This window comes from Balaenoptera borealis (assembly GCF_965194805.1).
Source record: "Balaenoptera borealis genome assembly, chromosome: 12".
Lineage (NCBI taxonomy): Eukaryota > Metazoa > Chordata > Mammalia > Artiodactyla > Balaenopteridae > Balaenoptera > Balaenoptera borealis.
Window position 1 is genome coordinate 69,719,135 of NC_138869.1, and position 16,279 is coordinate 69,735,413.

General features: G+C 38.2%; 1 protein-coding gene across 6 annotated transcripts in view; it reads right to left on the reverse strand.

Moving 5' to 3' along the window:
- The window catches only part of ILRUN (inflammation and lipid regulator with UBA-like and NBR1-like domains), a 256,018-nt gene that overhangs the window by 207,884 nt on the left and 31,855 nt on the right, over positions 1-16,279 (reverse strand). For 4 of the 6 annotated variants that reach the window (XR_014232194.1, XM_082345143.1, XM_082345147.1 and 1 more), the window contains exons 2-3: positions 7,765-7,919; positions 1,848-2,045 (exon numbers count right to left, since the gene is read on the reverse strand). Coding sequence is in view for 5 of the 6 variants with exons in the window: in XM_082345143.1 (XP_082201269.1) it covers positions 1,848-2,045; positions 7,765-7,919 (353 nt within the window). In the remaining variant the exon portion in view is untranslated. The remainder of the gene's footprint in view (positions 1-1,847; positions 2,046-7,764; positions 7,920-16,279) is intronic. The other 2 variants (XM_082345145.1, XM_082345146.1) reach the window with 1 other exon arrangement.

A 16,279-nucleotide genomic window follows, 5' to 3' on the forward strand; every position in this document is an offset into this window, starting at 1 on the left:
TTTTCAGAATGGTAAATGATCACTGGCTTCAACGTAAAGCCACCAGCTGCATTAGCCCCTAACAAGAAAGCCGGTCCTTTGAAGCCAGGCACTGACTTCTCCTCCTTAGCTACGAAAGTCCTAGATGGCATCTTCTCCCAATATAAGGCTGTCTTGTCTACATTGAAAATCTCTTGTTTAGTGTGGCCACCTTCATGAATTATCTTAGCTGGATCTTCTGGATAACTTGCTGCAGCTTCTACATCAGCACTTGCTCCTTCACCTTGCACTTTTATGTTATGGAGAGGGCTTCTTTCCTTAAACTGCAAGAACCAACCTCTGCTAGCTTTAAACTTCTTCTGCAGCTTCTTCACCTCTCTCAGCCTTCACAGAGTTGAAGAGAGTCAGGGCCTTGTTCTGGATTAGGCTTTGGCTTAAGGGAATGTGGTGGCTGATTTGATCTTCTATCCAGACCACTCAAACTTTCTCCATATCAGCAATAAGGCTGTCTCACTTTTCTTATGATTCGTGTGTTCACTGGAGTAGCACTTTTCATTTCCTTGAAGAACTTTTCCTTTGCTTTCACAACTTAGCTGTTTGGTACAAGCGACCTAGTTTCTGGCCTATCTTGTTTTTTGACATGCCCTCCTCACTAAGCTTAATCATTTCTAGTTTTTAAAGTGAGAGATGTGTGACTCTTCCTTTCACTTGAACACTTAGAGGCCACTGTAGAGTTATCAACCGACCTAATTTCAACATTATTGTGTCTCGGGGAATAGGGAGGTCCAAGGAGAGGAAACGAGATGGAGGAATGGCTAATTGGTGGAATGGTCAGAACACACACATTTACCAATTAAGTTCACAGTCTTATGTGGGCACAGTTTGTGGCATCCCAAAACAATTACAATAGAAACATCATAGATTGCTGATCACAGGTCACCATAACAAATATAATAATAATGAGAAAGTCTGAAATATTGTGAGAATTACCAAAATGTGACACAGAGACACTAAGTGAGCAAATGCTGTTGGAAAAACGGTGCCAGCAGACTTGTTCAACGAAAGGTTGTCACGAATCTTCAATTCGTAAAAAACAAAATTATCTGTAAAGCACAATAAAGCGAACGTCAATAAATCAAGGTATGTCTGTAGTCCCAGGGCATAAATGAGACTAGACAAAGAACATTCAGAGAAGAAACAAGAGAGGTACCATGTGAGTCTAAGAAGGTATACACTTCAAAAAACATTTAGAGTTTGGTGCCAAATGATAGAGGGTCAGTTAGTATGAAGACTGGAAAGTGGCTACTGGATTTGGAAACTGGGTAGTTGCTGATAAACATCACTGGAGTGGGTAAAGGATTGACTGGTTTGAAAAATAAAAGTAAATGGGAAGAAGAGACAATGAGTGTAAATCACTCTGTCCAAAAAGTATGGCAGTAAAAAGAAGGAGTGAGAGGTACTAGCATCTTGACAGGTCATCAGGTGGAGAGAAGTATGCACATTTTGTGCATTATCTTTTTTTATACAACTTCTGTCTAGAGACTGTGAGAACAAGGACTGCCTTCAGTATTCTTACAGCACCTACTAGATTATATAATAAAAATAGCAGCACTACTAAATCATTGTTTAGAATGCAATATATATCTCATTACACTTCACTAAATTTTAACTAAATTCCTAGTATAAAAAGGAGACCGCTAGACTGAACCAATTAGTCATTAAATTCAAGTCATTTACCCGCATGGGGTCGCTGTTTAAAAGGGACCACACCCTGCTACATAATTTGACAGGCTCTGTGAGCAACGCTGGGGATGCTTTAAGATGTTACCTTAATTCATTCACCCTGGGCTGCACAGGGACATACTCACCTCCATAGTAGAGTCCTGTAGCAGTGCACATCCGCCACTGTCCCTGATACATTCCTGCTCTGCTGGGGCTGCACATCTGGACGCTGACATCTGCAATCTCTTGGGGCTCTAGCGATCTCACCATCACCATGTTCACATGTCCAAATTGGTCTCCCCCGACATATTTAAGACAAACCCCTGGAGGCCAGGCCTCTGCCCCTGAGTTCAAGCAAAAGAAAAAAATGTTAGGCAATCAATGGTCCTATGCTGAGTGCAGTTCATTACAAAACTGTAGAAGAGGTCTCTTTGTCTCTCACACATATGTAAACCTAGCCACATATCTTTGAGCTATATAACACCTCACTGGTCAGCAAGAATCAGAGTCAGCAACCTCTGACCAGCAGTCTATCCCTAAGAGAAAGCACACACAGCAAAAGCAAGGCAGTTCCTCAAGAAAATGTGTTTGGGGTGACCCAGGGAAGGCCACACATCACATTGAATCTGTAGAACCTAAGAATGATGTCGGAAAAGAGCCATGGAAATGAAGCTCAGGCCCACATCTTTCGAAGACTGCTGTCTCTACTAAGAACACATGCCTATTTGCACCTGACCTTTTAAACTGACATTCAAAGTAAAAATATGTCTGACTGTCCCCAGTTTTTCCATCGAGGAAAGAGGATGAAACTTTCCATTCAGGGAAGAGGAACAGTTTCTGTATTATTTTCATTTTAGAACTGCTTTTTCCCTGATGTATGACTTTTCTTCTGGAGTCCCTAACAATGAAAAGATCGAGGGTCAAAAGACTGCAAATAAGACAAAGGAGTCAAGTGAAAGTTTCGTTTTCAGGTTCAAACAGTAGTGGGGAAAATATGAACAGTGGGCCCTGATAACAGTACAATGACCCGTTGTCTCAGGGGTGATGACACCAGCAGGAGGTGCTTGTAGAAAGAATAGGAATGGCAAGACAGAGAAATGGCTTTGGCAGGAATGTCTTTCCCTCCTTTGGAAGTGGCAACAGTCTTATTTGGTTCCCACTCCTGTACACCCATTTTCACGTAAACTAACTCAAATGAGAAATCAATATATTGACTTCTGACCAGTCATAGGTAGCCACACAGTGACTAGATGTGATCTTTCCTGTGAAGTCTCTCCAACAGACTCCTTTTTACTATATACAGAAACCTCTATATATCTTTTTGTTGAGATACATACATTCATTATAAAAGCAAATCACCATGAAAAGCTGGACATGGAAGTACTTTCAGCATGCTTGAAACTCATCTCCTAACAGCACTCTAGGATTCCTCAGTACCTTGTTCGTGAAGTGCCAGGCCGGTTTTGATATACTTGATGGTTTACTACTGAAAAAGAGAACTGGAGAGAAAAGCAACCAACACTCTATTGCTGAGATCTCAGCAGTAGAACGGCACCTGCTGTGGCTCTTGGATTTTAGGGGTAGCAGATGGAGCAGTGGTCGCTATGTCTGTCAGACCCTCTTTAAAAAAAATCCTGCCAGCAAAGTGCCCTCTTAAGTTAACACTATAAAGGGCAACTGCTGCTGTTGAAAATGTTGTGGATGATACACTGGCAATACATGCAAATTCTTTTTTTTCATTTCTGGGGCCTATGGCCCGGCAAAAGCATATTTGTCTTAGTCAAGAATAGTAGCAGTTGACGTGAAGTACCTTGGAAAATGTCAGTCTCCTTAAAGACCAAGATCCAAGAGGAAAATTAAGCTACTATTATAGGGCTGAATTCACAATTATTCTTTAAAAGATACACATACACATGCACACACACATCTATAACAAGACAATGTTTATATGAAAATCCAAGAATGTGTCTGTTTTGGAACTTTAAAGAAAACAAGGGAAACCAAGACTGTCTGGGTGTGGAAAATACTTGGCTGTCCTAGGCAGACAAGCACAAGCAGCTGAGACAGTTGGATCTCTCATCTGTGCAAAAGAGGGAGTACTGCTGTATTCCCAGGATACTGAGTTAGTTGGTAAAATGTTAAATGATTAACAATTATGAGGCTATGGTCCTGATCTTTTTAGTACGTCAGACCCTATTGATGTGGTACTTGGAGAGCCTCTTGAAAAAACTGGAAGAGTTATACACCATCAACTCTAAAGTGTTAATCTGCTATAAAATGAAGAACCAATCATCTGCCTTCTGAGAGTTACCAACAGTTTATTATGAAATATAGTTCTTACAGCCCCCAACTGTCAGGTCAGGTAGTTCTGAAAAGGTCACTGATACTGACTCTTGATACAGAAGGAAGGGAAATACTGATGAGCTACTTGGCCTACCAGGCTAAGCATACCAGAAAAATCTGGATTTGAGAAGTATAACGCAATAGCACTTCAAATTAAGTCTGTTACAACTGGCTTAATGGGGGGGTAGATATATATAAGAAGAAAAGAAAGACTAATCTGTGTTTTATGACTTTCCAAGTTAAGTATCGCAAGCACACATATGACTAAGGCTGTGATTCTCCAGTTATCATGGAATATAATTTTATTAAAAGACATAAAAAGTCAAAACAAAACAAGACAAGAAACCTGTCATGTGGCAATTCTGAGATGATAGAGAGCATGGCAAAAACAAAATAAAAGTCCATCAGTTCCAGAAAGTCTGAGACTTACTAGGTATAAGTGATTATAGAAATAGTTTGGAGACAACAAGGAACATCCAAAGAGCAAGACAGAAGGCAAACCTCAGTGAAGACCCCCTCCCTCTTTTTAACCCCTGTAGCTTTAGAGACTGCATTTCAAATTAAGCTACATGCAAACAGGGCCCTTCACTGATCTTGTTGCCATTTTCTTCCTGTACCTGATAAAGTGACTGCAACATAAGAAACTTAACTATTTTAAGGAGTCAAAAGAAAAATGGAGGGAATAGTTGTTCTTTCTCAAGTTTCTTTTTTTCCCTCAACTGTTGTTTCATATTCACTTCTATGTAGTTTAGAAAATAAAGATGACTCTGAAGTCACTCTCTCATATAACAATCACAACTACTTCATTAAAGTCAGAGAAACACCAGAGTTATCATATGCTTAGTTTAACACTCACCACAGCTGGACAGCACAGCATGGCTGTAACAACTGAGAAGCTGTAAGTGTTGGTAAAGAGAATTGTCTCCTTTCATCTTCAGAGGGACAGTTTCAAATTTTCATTTTAAACTCCAGCTGTAAAGTTTCCCAAACTTCTAAAACTTACACAGTACCAAAAGTTTGGATCCTGGGATTCTGCATCTATGTCATTAAATGTCTCACTTCAGTTTCTCTATGATCTGAATATAAGGACTTAAACAATATTAGGTGTTTAATTTTAAACAATGTGTGACATTTATCTTCTTTGGGGAAGGTGCTGGGACAGCTATATGCAGTTCCTATCAATCTCATCTGTTGTAAATTTGAATTCCTGGTATGCCTGAAACATGACAGTAGAGAAGCACTGTGAAAAATTATTTATGAAACTCTTTCAGTGAGCACTTATCTCTTAGGGAAGGTTATGAATGAGAGTAAGAGAGCCTGAGGAGAAACAGCTAAGCCCTACCCTACTTTTTTTTTTTTTTTTTTTGGCCACGCCATGCGGCATGCAGGATCTTAGTTCCCCAACCAGGGATTGAACCCGTGCCCACTGCATTGGGAGCGCAGAGTCTTAACCACTGGACTGCCAGGGAAGTCCCGGCCTACCCTACTTCTGTGTGTTACCACTCTATTTCCAGAAAGAACCCAGGCCAGATTAGGATGACGCCAAAGAACCAGTGCCTGTGCATGCTTTCCTTATCTCTCTCTCTAATAACATACCTGTCACTTAATTATGTGAGGCCAGTTTCTTCTTAAACAAATGGAAAGCATTTAGTTTACAGACACAAAACTATTTTACAACTGATGGAATGATTTCCAGAAGAATAAAAAACCTACCTGTTCCCAGTACCTCGAAAGGTAAAATCTCTAGCAACTGTTGCCCAGTTTTTCAAGAGGTGTACAGGAACAAAAATGTCCTTTTACAGGAAGAAAGGCTGCAGACCCAGAGACTGTTTTAAACTGGAGTTACTATGCAAAAGCAGAAGGAAAAAGAGCTAGCCCCACCAAAACAAATTTTCTCCAAGTAAAGGTGAAAGGCAGGCTCTTTGGGGTTCTGATTTGACATTCTCGCCATTTTATATCAAACCCTTACAATCTCCCATTAACCCAAGAAACTGTCTAGTGAGTGAGTAGATATTTCAAGAGGCTTTCTGAAATATAAAATGGTTATTTTGCAGCAAGATGGTATTTAAAACATTTCAACAGTACTCTAACAACTTTCAATATTTAAAAACACTATAAAGAACCCATGGAAAGCCAGACCATTTCCAGTGTTTTCACCATTAAGTAAACAAGGTCTTGGATTAATTCTTTTAAATAAACAAAACTTTTAATAAGCTATACTTTCTAAACAAACGTTACTCATTTTAAAAATTCATGGCTAGGTTTCAAAAGCATTTTTGACCAGTAACACAGATTTTAGTAATTCAGATAAGAAATATGATGAATAAAAGCTGACCTAAAGAGATTGTCTTAATATTTTTAAAAGCAGACAACACTAAGAAAGGTGAGAAAGAAATTAGACAACGTAAAGATAATCAAACTCGGAACAAGAATTTCAAGAAAAATAGAAAAATGGCTGTTTTCCTGTACTACCATGTGCCTCTCAAACTAACAATGCACCACACTGTTATAACCAAAAGAGAAAAGAAGCTAATGAAAATTTACAAAGCCACTGATGTCCCCAGTCATCTACAACACTGGGTCAATCCAGATTATGTGCTTTTGCTCAGTGACACACCAAACCTTCATCCAAGGTAAAGTTACTTCCAAATTAGCCAGAAAAACTAAGAATAATAATTTGGTACATTAATTATTATATAAAAGGCTAGCTTGGCCAGTCTCTCCCCATCATAAAAGAACTGAAGTATAAAGAACTGAAAAGTAAACAGGGTCCAATAAAAGGTCACTTTTATAGGTTTGAGCCCCCAGAGTTTTATATCATTTCACATCAGATTACCTTACTAGACACGGTTCCCCGACACCAACAAACTTTTAGCTAAATATTCCTTTTGTCTAGTTTTCCATCTCTTAGAATTTCTTTTGTAAATCCTCATTAATAAGGAAGTTAAAGCATCCTCACCTAGTCAGCATAAATTGTTACTGGATGAGACAAGAAATATTAAACTCACTCAAATTAAAAAAGTCATTAGAAAAGAATTTAACAAGTAAAAGGTGATAATAAACAGTTACTAGATACATATTCAGATACTATTTTCAAAGAACTATGGTTAACTTATGTTAAATTTTTCTTAAGTCAGCAGTACGTCAAAACAATGTTTTTTAAAAAAAGCAATTTCTCAATCTTTCTATCTTTTCTATTCTGAGCAAATCCCTACGCTTCTTAACCAATTTTTCCAAGTGATGTTAACATCTCAAATAGATAGCTCAATGAAAATTTCAGATACAATCATCCTTGTGGTTGCAAAGAAATGAGCTTTCAAAAGAGCAGATGCTCACAACTCTAACTACCTTGTTCCATTCAAGGATGCACCTCCTCTAGCTTGCTGGAAATAACTGGAAGATTAATTAGAGCAGAAATAAAATAATGGAGTAGAACTGTACAGGTGGAGAAAATACCACCACCACACACAGGCCTAGTTCCTGGTATCAAAAGAATATTGAATTGTGTTTAAATGTCATCAAGACCTAAATTCTTCCTAATCTAGGGAGTATTTTATTGGTGTTTGGGTCATCATACCAGTACAAGAAAATTCTACATCATGTATAAGGAAAAGCTCAGAGTTACACAATCACATAATTTAAGCTAAAACACTTCCTTATTTCTTTTAACTACTAAGAAAAAGAAAACTGGGCAAGGAAGATTGCTCGTTATACATTTACCAGAATTTTGGATTCGCCATGTTTTTATAAATTGAGTATCAGGAGGTATCGACTCCCCTTCTCCTATGGTGACATCTTCAACAAAGGACATAGAGGGCACACTGATGTTTGGGCTCTCAAAGTCATAATAGGCGCCAATTGCTGCTTGTAGGTTCCTACAAAAAAAGAGAAAAGGCAAAAGACTTCAGTCCTCTCCAGAGCATATTATCCTAATTGTCAAACAAAAGGAACCTATAGACCCATATATAGAAAGTATATAGATGGCTCCTGGTATGTTAATCTTCAGAGTCGTTGATTCTGGCTGAGGAACAACAGGAAAAACGCCAGGACCAAAAACTTGTGCATCACTTTCTTCCCAAGGTACCCACATAGAAAGTAACAAACATTATTAGCACCATCAGCAACAATGTGAGGAAATCCCTCTCTTACCCACAAGGACAGCAAGTATGGGTAAGGAAGTCAATTAAGAGAGCTCCTCTGTAGCTGTGACTAAAATCCAAAGAAGCTCCATTAAAAAAAAAAAATCCAATTATTTATTTTTTTAAAAAAGCAATACATGCACATGATTCAAAGTTTCATACAATGAAAAATACCCATCTTATCTCTTCCTTCCTACACACACACACACACATACACACACACAGGTAATCATTTGTTCATATTACTTTCTTAAATACCCTTCCAGAACTTCCTTATGCACATACAAGCAAATGATATACATTCTTATTTCCCCCCTTCTTACACAATTGGTAGCATATTACACACTGCCCTTTGCTTTATTCCCTTAACACTGTATCATGAAGACATTTCTAAGTCAGTACACAATGAATATCCTCATTGTTTTTTACAGCTGTATCCACTGTATAGATATATCATTATTTAGGTAACCAATCCACTTTTGAGTTTGCTTCCTATCTTTAATTCTTCCATATATAAGCTTAAGCACACATAGTTTAACATACAAGTGCATCTGTAGGATAAAGTCCTACAAGTGACACCGTTGGGTCAAAGGGCATATATTTGTGGCTTTAATCAATATATCTAAACTTCCCTCAATAAAAAAGTTACATACTTAATGAATGCTCCCACCAAAAATGTATGAGAGTGTCTATTTCCCCACTTGCTCATCAACGGTGTTTCTCCAACATTTTGGATTTTTGTCGATCTGATAGGTAAAAAATAAGATCTTGGTGAGGTCTTAACACCATTTTGTAAATAGTGGTGTTCTTTATTTTGTTTTTTAAGATTTATTTATTTATTTTATTTATTTTTGGCTGCATCAGGTCTTAGTTGCAGCACACAGGATTTTCATTGAGGCATGCGGGATCTTTCGTTGTGGCGCGTGGGCTCTTCGTTGTGGTGCGCTGGCTTCTCTCTAGTTGTGGCGTGTGGGTTTTCTCTTCTCTAGTTATGGCGCGCAGGCTCCAGGGCGCATGGGCTCTGTAGTTGTGGCGCGCGGGTTCCAGAGCACGCGGGCTCTAGTTGAGGCGTACAAGTGCCGTAGTTGTGGCGCACAGGCTTAGTTGCCCCGTGGCATGCGGGATCTTAGCTCCCTGATCAGGGATCGAAGCCACGTGCCCTGCATTGTAAGGTGGATTCTTTACCACTGGACCACCAGGGAAGTCCCTGGTGTTCTTTTCAATTACTTATAAACCCCCTTATGTCAGAAGGAACTACCAAGCACACAAACCAGAGTCCCTAACTGAACAGAATCACATGACAGACAGCTTGGTTCTTCAGTGCCAGAGACCAAAGGCCGCTAAGGGGTTTAAGTTAGCTGTGTTCATTAAAGATCAAAGAAATTGTCGGTAATTACATTAACCATTTCTCTTATGGTCTTCCTCAAACTAGTGACACCATCCCCAGTCCCCACAGAATAACAACACAAATAGCATTTTTCTAAACATAACCCAACCATAAGCCAATGGATCCAGTGGGTTGTTTTTAATTATGTATAAACATAGCATGAAATAAGCTCTGACAGTACACAACTGTTCAACAGACATGCTATTAACAGCAAATACTTTTCTGCTGGGGGCCTGCCTGCTCTTCCAGGTGTTTGCAGCTGCCAGAAAGTAAGGCTATATTTAGAGCAGCTACCTCAGGTCAAGCCTCACGCAATGGCGGCCTGCAGTATTAGTGAGTCATGACTGGAATTACACCACCACCAACTGCTGGCTCGTCATGTGTGTGCTAGATAAAATTTACATGGAGCAGAGCTGGGCCAGGGTCCAAACTGTGCCTGTTTACTTGACCATTCAGTATGAAAGCTTAGACTTCAGTTTTTCCGGCAACTTCCTTATCTAGCTGACACTGATCTCAAGTGAAGAATATGTGACTGGTAAAACCTGGGGATGCCCAGACCATACCACCCGCAAACAGACTTAGGAGTACATCTGGAATCAGCCTTACACTTAGGGATCAGAGATAAAACAAGGGAGAGAGAAATAAGCCTAGGTTGCATTTTGTTCTTCTGAAACTTTTTATAAAAACCAAGTGTCCACTTTTTTGTAAAGATAATTTTTCTGCCGAAGGTCTCAGGCAAACAGCCTGAATTGTCTTCTGTTCACTTGGCTGTAAAATATGCTTGGGAGGGAAGAGACTATTTGTGCACTCAGGACAATTGCCAATGCTCATCCTCAGCCTGTGTCATATTTCGCCACTTGGCTCTGCCTGATATCAAACAGGACTTCGAGACCAGCACAGCAGAAACACTAGCAAGTGGAAAAGTCCAGCTACCCTACTTAGGCAGATCCATCCCCCCCACCAAATCTCCTTTCACACATTCCAACTCATCCCACAGCCAAGCCAACAAAACTGCTTACTTGTACCTGTATTATACAGAAAATTCAACCAGAGAAAGATTAAGGAATACTTTTAAAGCCCAAAGTGAAACTGAAAGTAGTGAACTGGACTCCTGGCAGGAAGAAGAAGTGAAGGATGACAAAGCACAATCATTTCCCAAGTACAAGGCGGAGAGAAGACATTAGCCTGGTGGTGCTCTAACCCATCAGGCAGGTACACAGCTCCTCAGCGCTTGGACCATTTAGATCACTGCCTCACAGGGCCAAGGAACGGCAGGAAGAGACTAAACAGCTCCTATTCGGTGTGGGAACAAGCAGACATGATAGCATGTATTCCTGTTCAAAACAACATACTCAACTATTATTAGCCAATAAAAAACTCTACATGAAACAGAGCTGGCTGAGCAGATGGGAAAGGGAGGACACTGACTCAGTATTCAGCCCAGCCTGAAAGTTTAAACTTCCAGGTTCCTTCAGTGTTTTTGCTCAAGAAAAGTTTTTACTCTGATTTTAATAGTTAAAAGTGCCCTAAAGAACAAAGGGAGGCAGTGTTAATGGGGGGGAAAAAGGCACAGGCAAAGATGGATGATAGTGATGGTTACAAAACATTGTGAATATACTTTATGCCACAGAACTGCGCACTTAAAAATGGTTAAAATGGTAAAATTTTATTTTACTTTATTTTTTACTAACGTATAGTTGATTTACAATGTTATGTTAGTTTCTGATGTACAGCAAAGTGATTCAGATATATATATATATATAATTTATCATATTCTTTTCCATTATGGTTTATTATGGGATATTGAATATAGTTCCCTGTGCTATACAGTAGGACCTTGCTGTTTATCATGTGGTTTGTATCTGCTAATCCCAAACTCCTAATTTATCCCTCCCCCACCCCCTTTCCCCTTTGGTAACCGTAAGTTTGTTTTCTATGTCTGTGAGTCTGTTTCTGTTTTGTAAATAAATTCATTTGGATCATATGTTAGATTCCACATATCGGTGATATCACATGGTATTTGCCTTTCTGATTTACTTCATTCACTTAGTATGATAATCTCTAGGTCCATGCATGTTGCTGCAAATGGCATTATTTCACTCTTTTTTTATGGCTGAGTAGTATTCCATTGTATATATTTACCACATCTTCATTATCCATTCATCTGTTGATGGACATTTAGGTTGCTTCCATGTCTTGGCTATTGTGAATAGTGCTGCTATGAACATGGAGGTGCATGTACCTTTTCGAATTAGAGTTTTCTCCTGATATATGCACAGAAGTGGAATTGCTGGATCATATGGCAACTCTATTTTTAGTTTTTTAAGGAACCTCCAAACTGTTTTCCATAGTGGCTGCACCAATTTACATTTCCACCAACAGTGTAGGAGGGTTCCCTTTTCTCCACACCCTATCCAGCATTTGTTATTTGTAGACTTTTTAATGATGGCCATTCTGACCAGTGTGAGGTGATAACGCATTGCAGTTTTGATTTTCATTTCTCTAATAATTAGCGATATTGAACATCTTTTCATGTGCCTGTTGGCCATCTGTATGTCTTCTTTGAAGAAATGTCTATTTAGGTCACCTGCCCATTTTTTCATTGGGTTGTTTGTTTCTTTGTCATTGAGTTGTATAAGCTGTTAGTATATTTTGGAAATTAAGCCCTTGTCAGTTGCATTGTTTGCAAATATTTTCTCCCAGTCCATAGGTTGTCTTTTCGTTTTGCTTATGGTTTTCTTGCTGTGCAAAAGCTTTTAAGTTTTTGATTAGGTCCCATTTGATTATAAAATGGTAAAATTTTAAAAGGCTTTGTTTGGAGGCAGCTCCTAACCCCTGGCTGTGGGGCTTTGAACAAGTGGTTAAGCATCTGTGTCAGTTTACTCATGTGCAAAACTGAGTTTTTTTATTGTAAGGATGCTTATATTTTTTATTACAAAGTTGGGTGTTATAAAGTTGGCTGTGAAGACTGCATGAGGCAATGTGTGTAAATGCCAATGCCCTAGGTTGGCAGTCATTCATTCAACAAATATTTAATTAATGAGCATTTATCCATGTGCTAGGCACTCGGCCTGGGTCTACGGATAGAACAGACAGCAAAAGAGACAAGGGCCCTATCCGTTACAAAGCCTAGCAGACTGCAGCAAACCAGGGACACTCAAAGAAGGGTAACTGCAACTACCTCTCACACTGAGGCTTATCAGCCCAAGGCAGCTTTTCCATCTTGGGGTAAAAAAAAAAAAATGGGCTTGGTGCACAATACAGTTTCAACTGCACTGATAATCAGGTTAACCTGATTTGGAGTAGAAGAATCTGGTGATGCTGATATGTGTTTCCTGATGAAATGCACTTTTATAACTAAGAAGCAATATTGTCCAGCCTTCATTTTACAGATGAGGCCACAGATGCACTGACAGGTAAATAACTTGCCCCAGGCTAGACAATTATTAGTAGAACTCAGAACCACATCTATTCAAAGGCATAAAACTTTTACCTTACCCAGAATTTTCCAATTTTCTACTAATGCTCTGAACATCTGATTTTCTTAAGAACATATTAAGTACCATCATGAATTCTATAAATGAATTAATTTTAACCTCATTAAACTGAATTCCTAAAAGTGGTCAAATGCCTAATCTTGCATATATTCACAAACATAAAACATTTATTTTTGTACTATTTATACAAACCGAAGTCAGATTGACAGTCTTATGAAGAAAAATCATCTATATACTGAATATACAGTCAGGAACATCATCCTAAAAATACAGGGTAGAAGAAAACAGTTAAGAAAACTAGGAAATCAGAATTAAAGAGGGAATGCCGGAAGTCTAAGTATTAGCTCAGATTCTCAGCAAAATAAAATTAGACACCTTCTCTTTCCACTCTCTGAACAAGTAAGAAACTCAAAAGGATCCAAATTGTTTATAAGAAAAAAAACTATCCATCTAATTTGGACATAAATTAAAATGGGAAATCAGAATAATGAATCAATCTAGTTAAACATGAACAGTATAGCATCTTCAGGCTTCAAGCAGTACCTATCCCGAACTTCAAGAAGTTTTCCTCACCTGTGGAGCACCAATGATACTGCTCCTAAGGCACAAGCTCATCAGGAATCAGAAAGACCTCACTATCTTGAATGACTGAAAAAACCTGATTAGAAAAAGGATCAGCAAAACAGATGTCAGTTCTTACCCGGGCTTTCCAACATCTACCCGGGCTTTCCAACATCAACTCAGCAGGCATGTAACATGGAAGACCAAAAAAACAGGCCAAAAAACGTGTACTTGTGATACTTGTGAATTTTAAGGCCTCAGAAGAAACAGAATTTCATTAAAACAAAGATGAACACAGGTAGGGAACAGAAGTTGGGCTAAAGAAGACTTAAAATACTTTCAAACCTAAAAATTAACTAATAGATGATATTATTTAATACATGAAGACAGTAAGAAGAAAGAAAGAACTTGTGAAAGATTTCATTAAGAGGAGCAACAAAGTTCACACCAGTATTTACCCACTTCTCAGAGCCCTAGCAAGTCCAAGATTGTTTCTTCCTCTTCTTTTCCTGGCTATTTACTGATCCATTAATTTTAATACTTTTTAGAACTGGTCCCTCTAACTAACATCAGCAGTTATACCTTCCCCAAAGAGAAAGTAAAAAACTAGCATTCTGCCATGAAAACCCAAGGTGGTGGCACTGTTCTAGATTTAAAGAGAGGGTCCAGGGGTTAGGCGCTTTCACTGCCGTGGCCCGGGTTCAATCGCTGGTCAGGGAATTAAGATCCCTCAAGCCTTGTTGAGCAACCCCCAAACACAAAAAAATTCAAAGAGACATAACAACCAAATGCAATATATGATCCTTGAGGTCCCTGAATGGATTCTGATTCTATAAAAAAAAAAAAAAAGGGTTATAAATGATACATTTGGGAACAACTGAGCAAACTTACAATATGTAATGAATATTTTTTTAGTACTAAAGAATTTTTGTAAATTATCTTAGTGTCTTACTATGTAGTTATGTAAAGGAATGTCCTTTTTCTTAGAAGCATGCTGAAATATTTAAGGATGAAGGGTCGTGATGTCTACAACTTTCAAATGATTCAAAAAATTTTTATATAGAGAAAACAAATTACGGCAAAAATGTTAACCACTGTTCTTGAATTAGGTGGCAAGTATAAGGGTATATACTCTGATTCTTTTAAAATTTTCTGTAGGTTTGAATAGTTTATAAAAAAGGTAAATGAAAATAAAAACAAAAACAGAAGAAAGAAAAGGTATCTTTTTTCCCACCACTGGAAGATACAAAAAAAAATTAGGTGCAAAGAATTACTTCAGCCATCTAGGGAACATTAAGGAACCTATTGGGAACCTCAGGAGACCTAATGAGGATGAGGCTGACATGCTGACAATGACAGATCAGAAGGGAAATAAAACTGCTGTGTCCTTGATGATATAGTTGAACCACTAAATTAGGCAACCCCAGAGCCATCTTACATTGGGTATCGTTGTCATCTGAGAAAATACAATTGGCTCATTGTTTAAAAAGTGGGCAGGGGAAGGGGCAGACTTTGAGCCTACACCAATTTGACACTGGCATTACAGAGTTTAATTTCTGAGTGCCTTTGGCTGTGTCAAGATCAAACTATTTTTCCTCTTTTAAAAAAACTGAGGTGAAAGTCACATAACATACAATTAACTACATAATTTAAAGTATATAATTCAATGGTGTTTACTGCATTCACAATGTTGTGCAACCACCACCTCTACTTTCAAAACTTTTAAATCATCTCATACCCATTAAGAACACCACATATCCATTAAGTAATCATTCCTCATTATTCCCTCCCCCCCATCCCCTGGCAACTACAAATCTGTTTTCTTTCTCTATGAATTTGTCTATTTTGGATAATTTATATAAAAGGAATGACACCATATGCAACCTCTGTGTCTGGTTTCTTCCACTTAGCAGAATATTTTTGAGATTTATCCCAAATGGTAGCATGCTGATCAGTATTTCATTCCTTTATATGGCTAAGTAATATTCCATTATATGTACATACCACATTTTGACTATCCATTCATCTGCTGATGGGCATTTGGATTGTTTCTACCTTTTGACTATTAAGTAATACTGCTATAAACATTCATATACAAGTGTCTGTGTGGGTATATGTGTTCATTTCTTTAGATATATGGCTAGGAGTAGAACTTCTGAGTCACATGTAATTCCATGTCTAACTTTTCGAAAAGCCACAAACTGTTTTCCACATCAGCTGAATCATCTTACATTTCTACCAACAATGTACAAGTCAAGTGTTCCTATTTCTCGACATCCTCACCAACACTTATTTTTTCTTTTTTTTTTTATTATAGCCATTGTAGTGGGTGTGAAGTGATATCTGACTGTGGTTTTGATTTCCATTTCCTTAATGACCAATGATCTTAAACAATTTTTCATGTACTTGGCTATCTGTATATCCTCTTTGGAGATACGTCTATTCAAATCCTTTGTTCATTTTTGTGACTGAGTTACTTGTCTTCCTATTGTGCAGCTGTAAGAGTTCTTTATATATTCTGGATACTAGACCCTTATCAGATATATGATTTACAAATATTTTCTCCCATTATGTTGACTGTCTTTTCACTTCCTTGATAATGTCTTTTGATGCATAACAAGTTTTTAATTTTGTTGCAGTCTAATTTATCT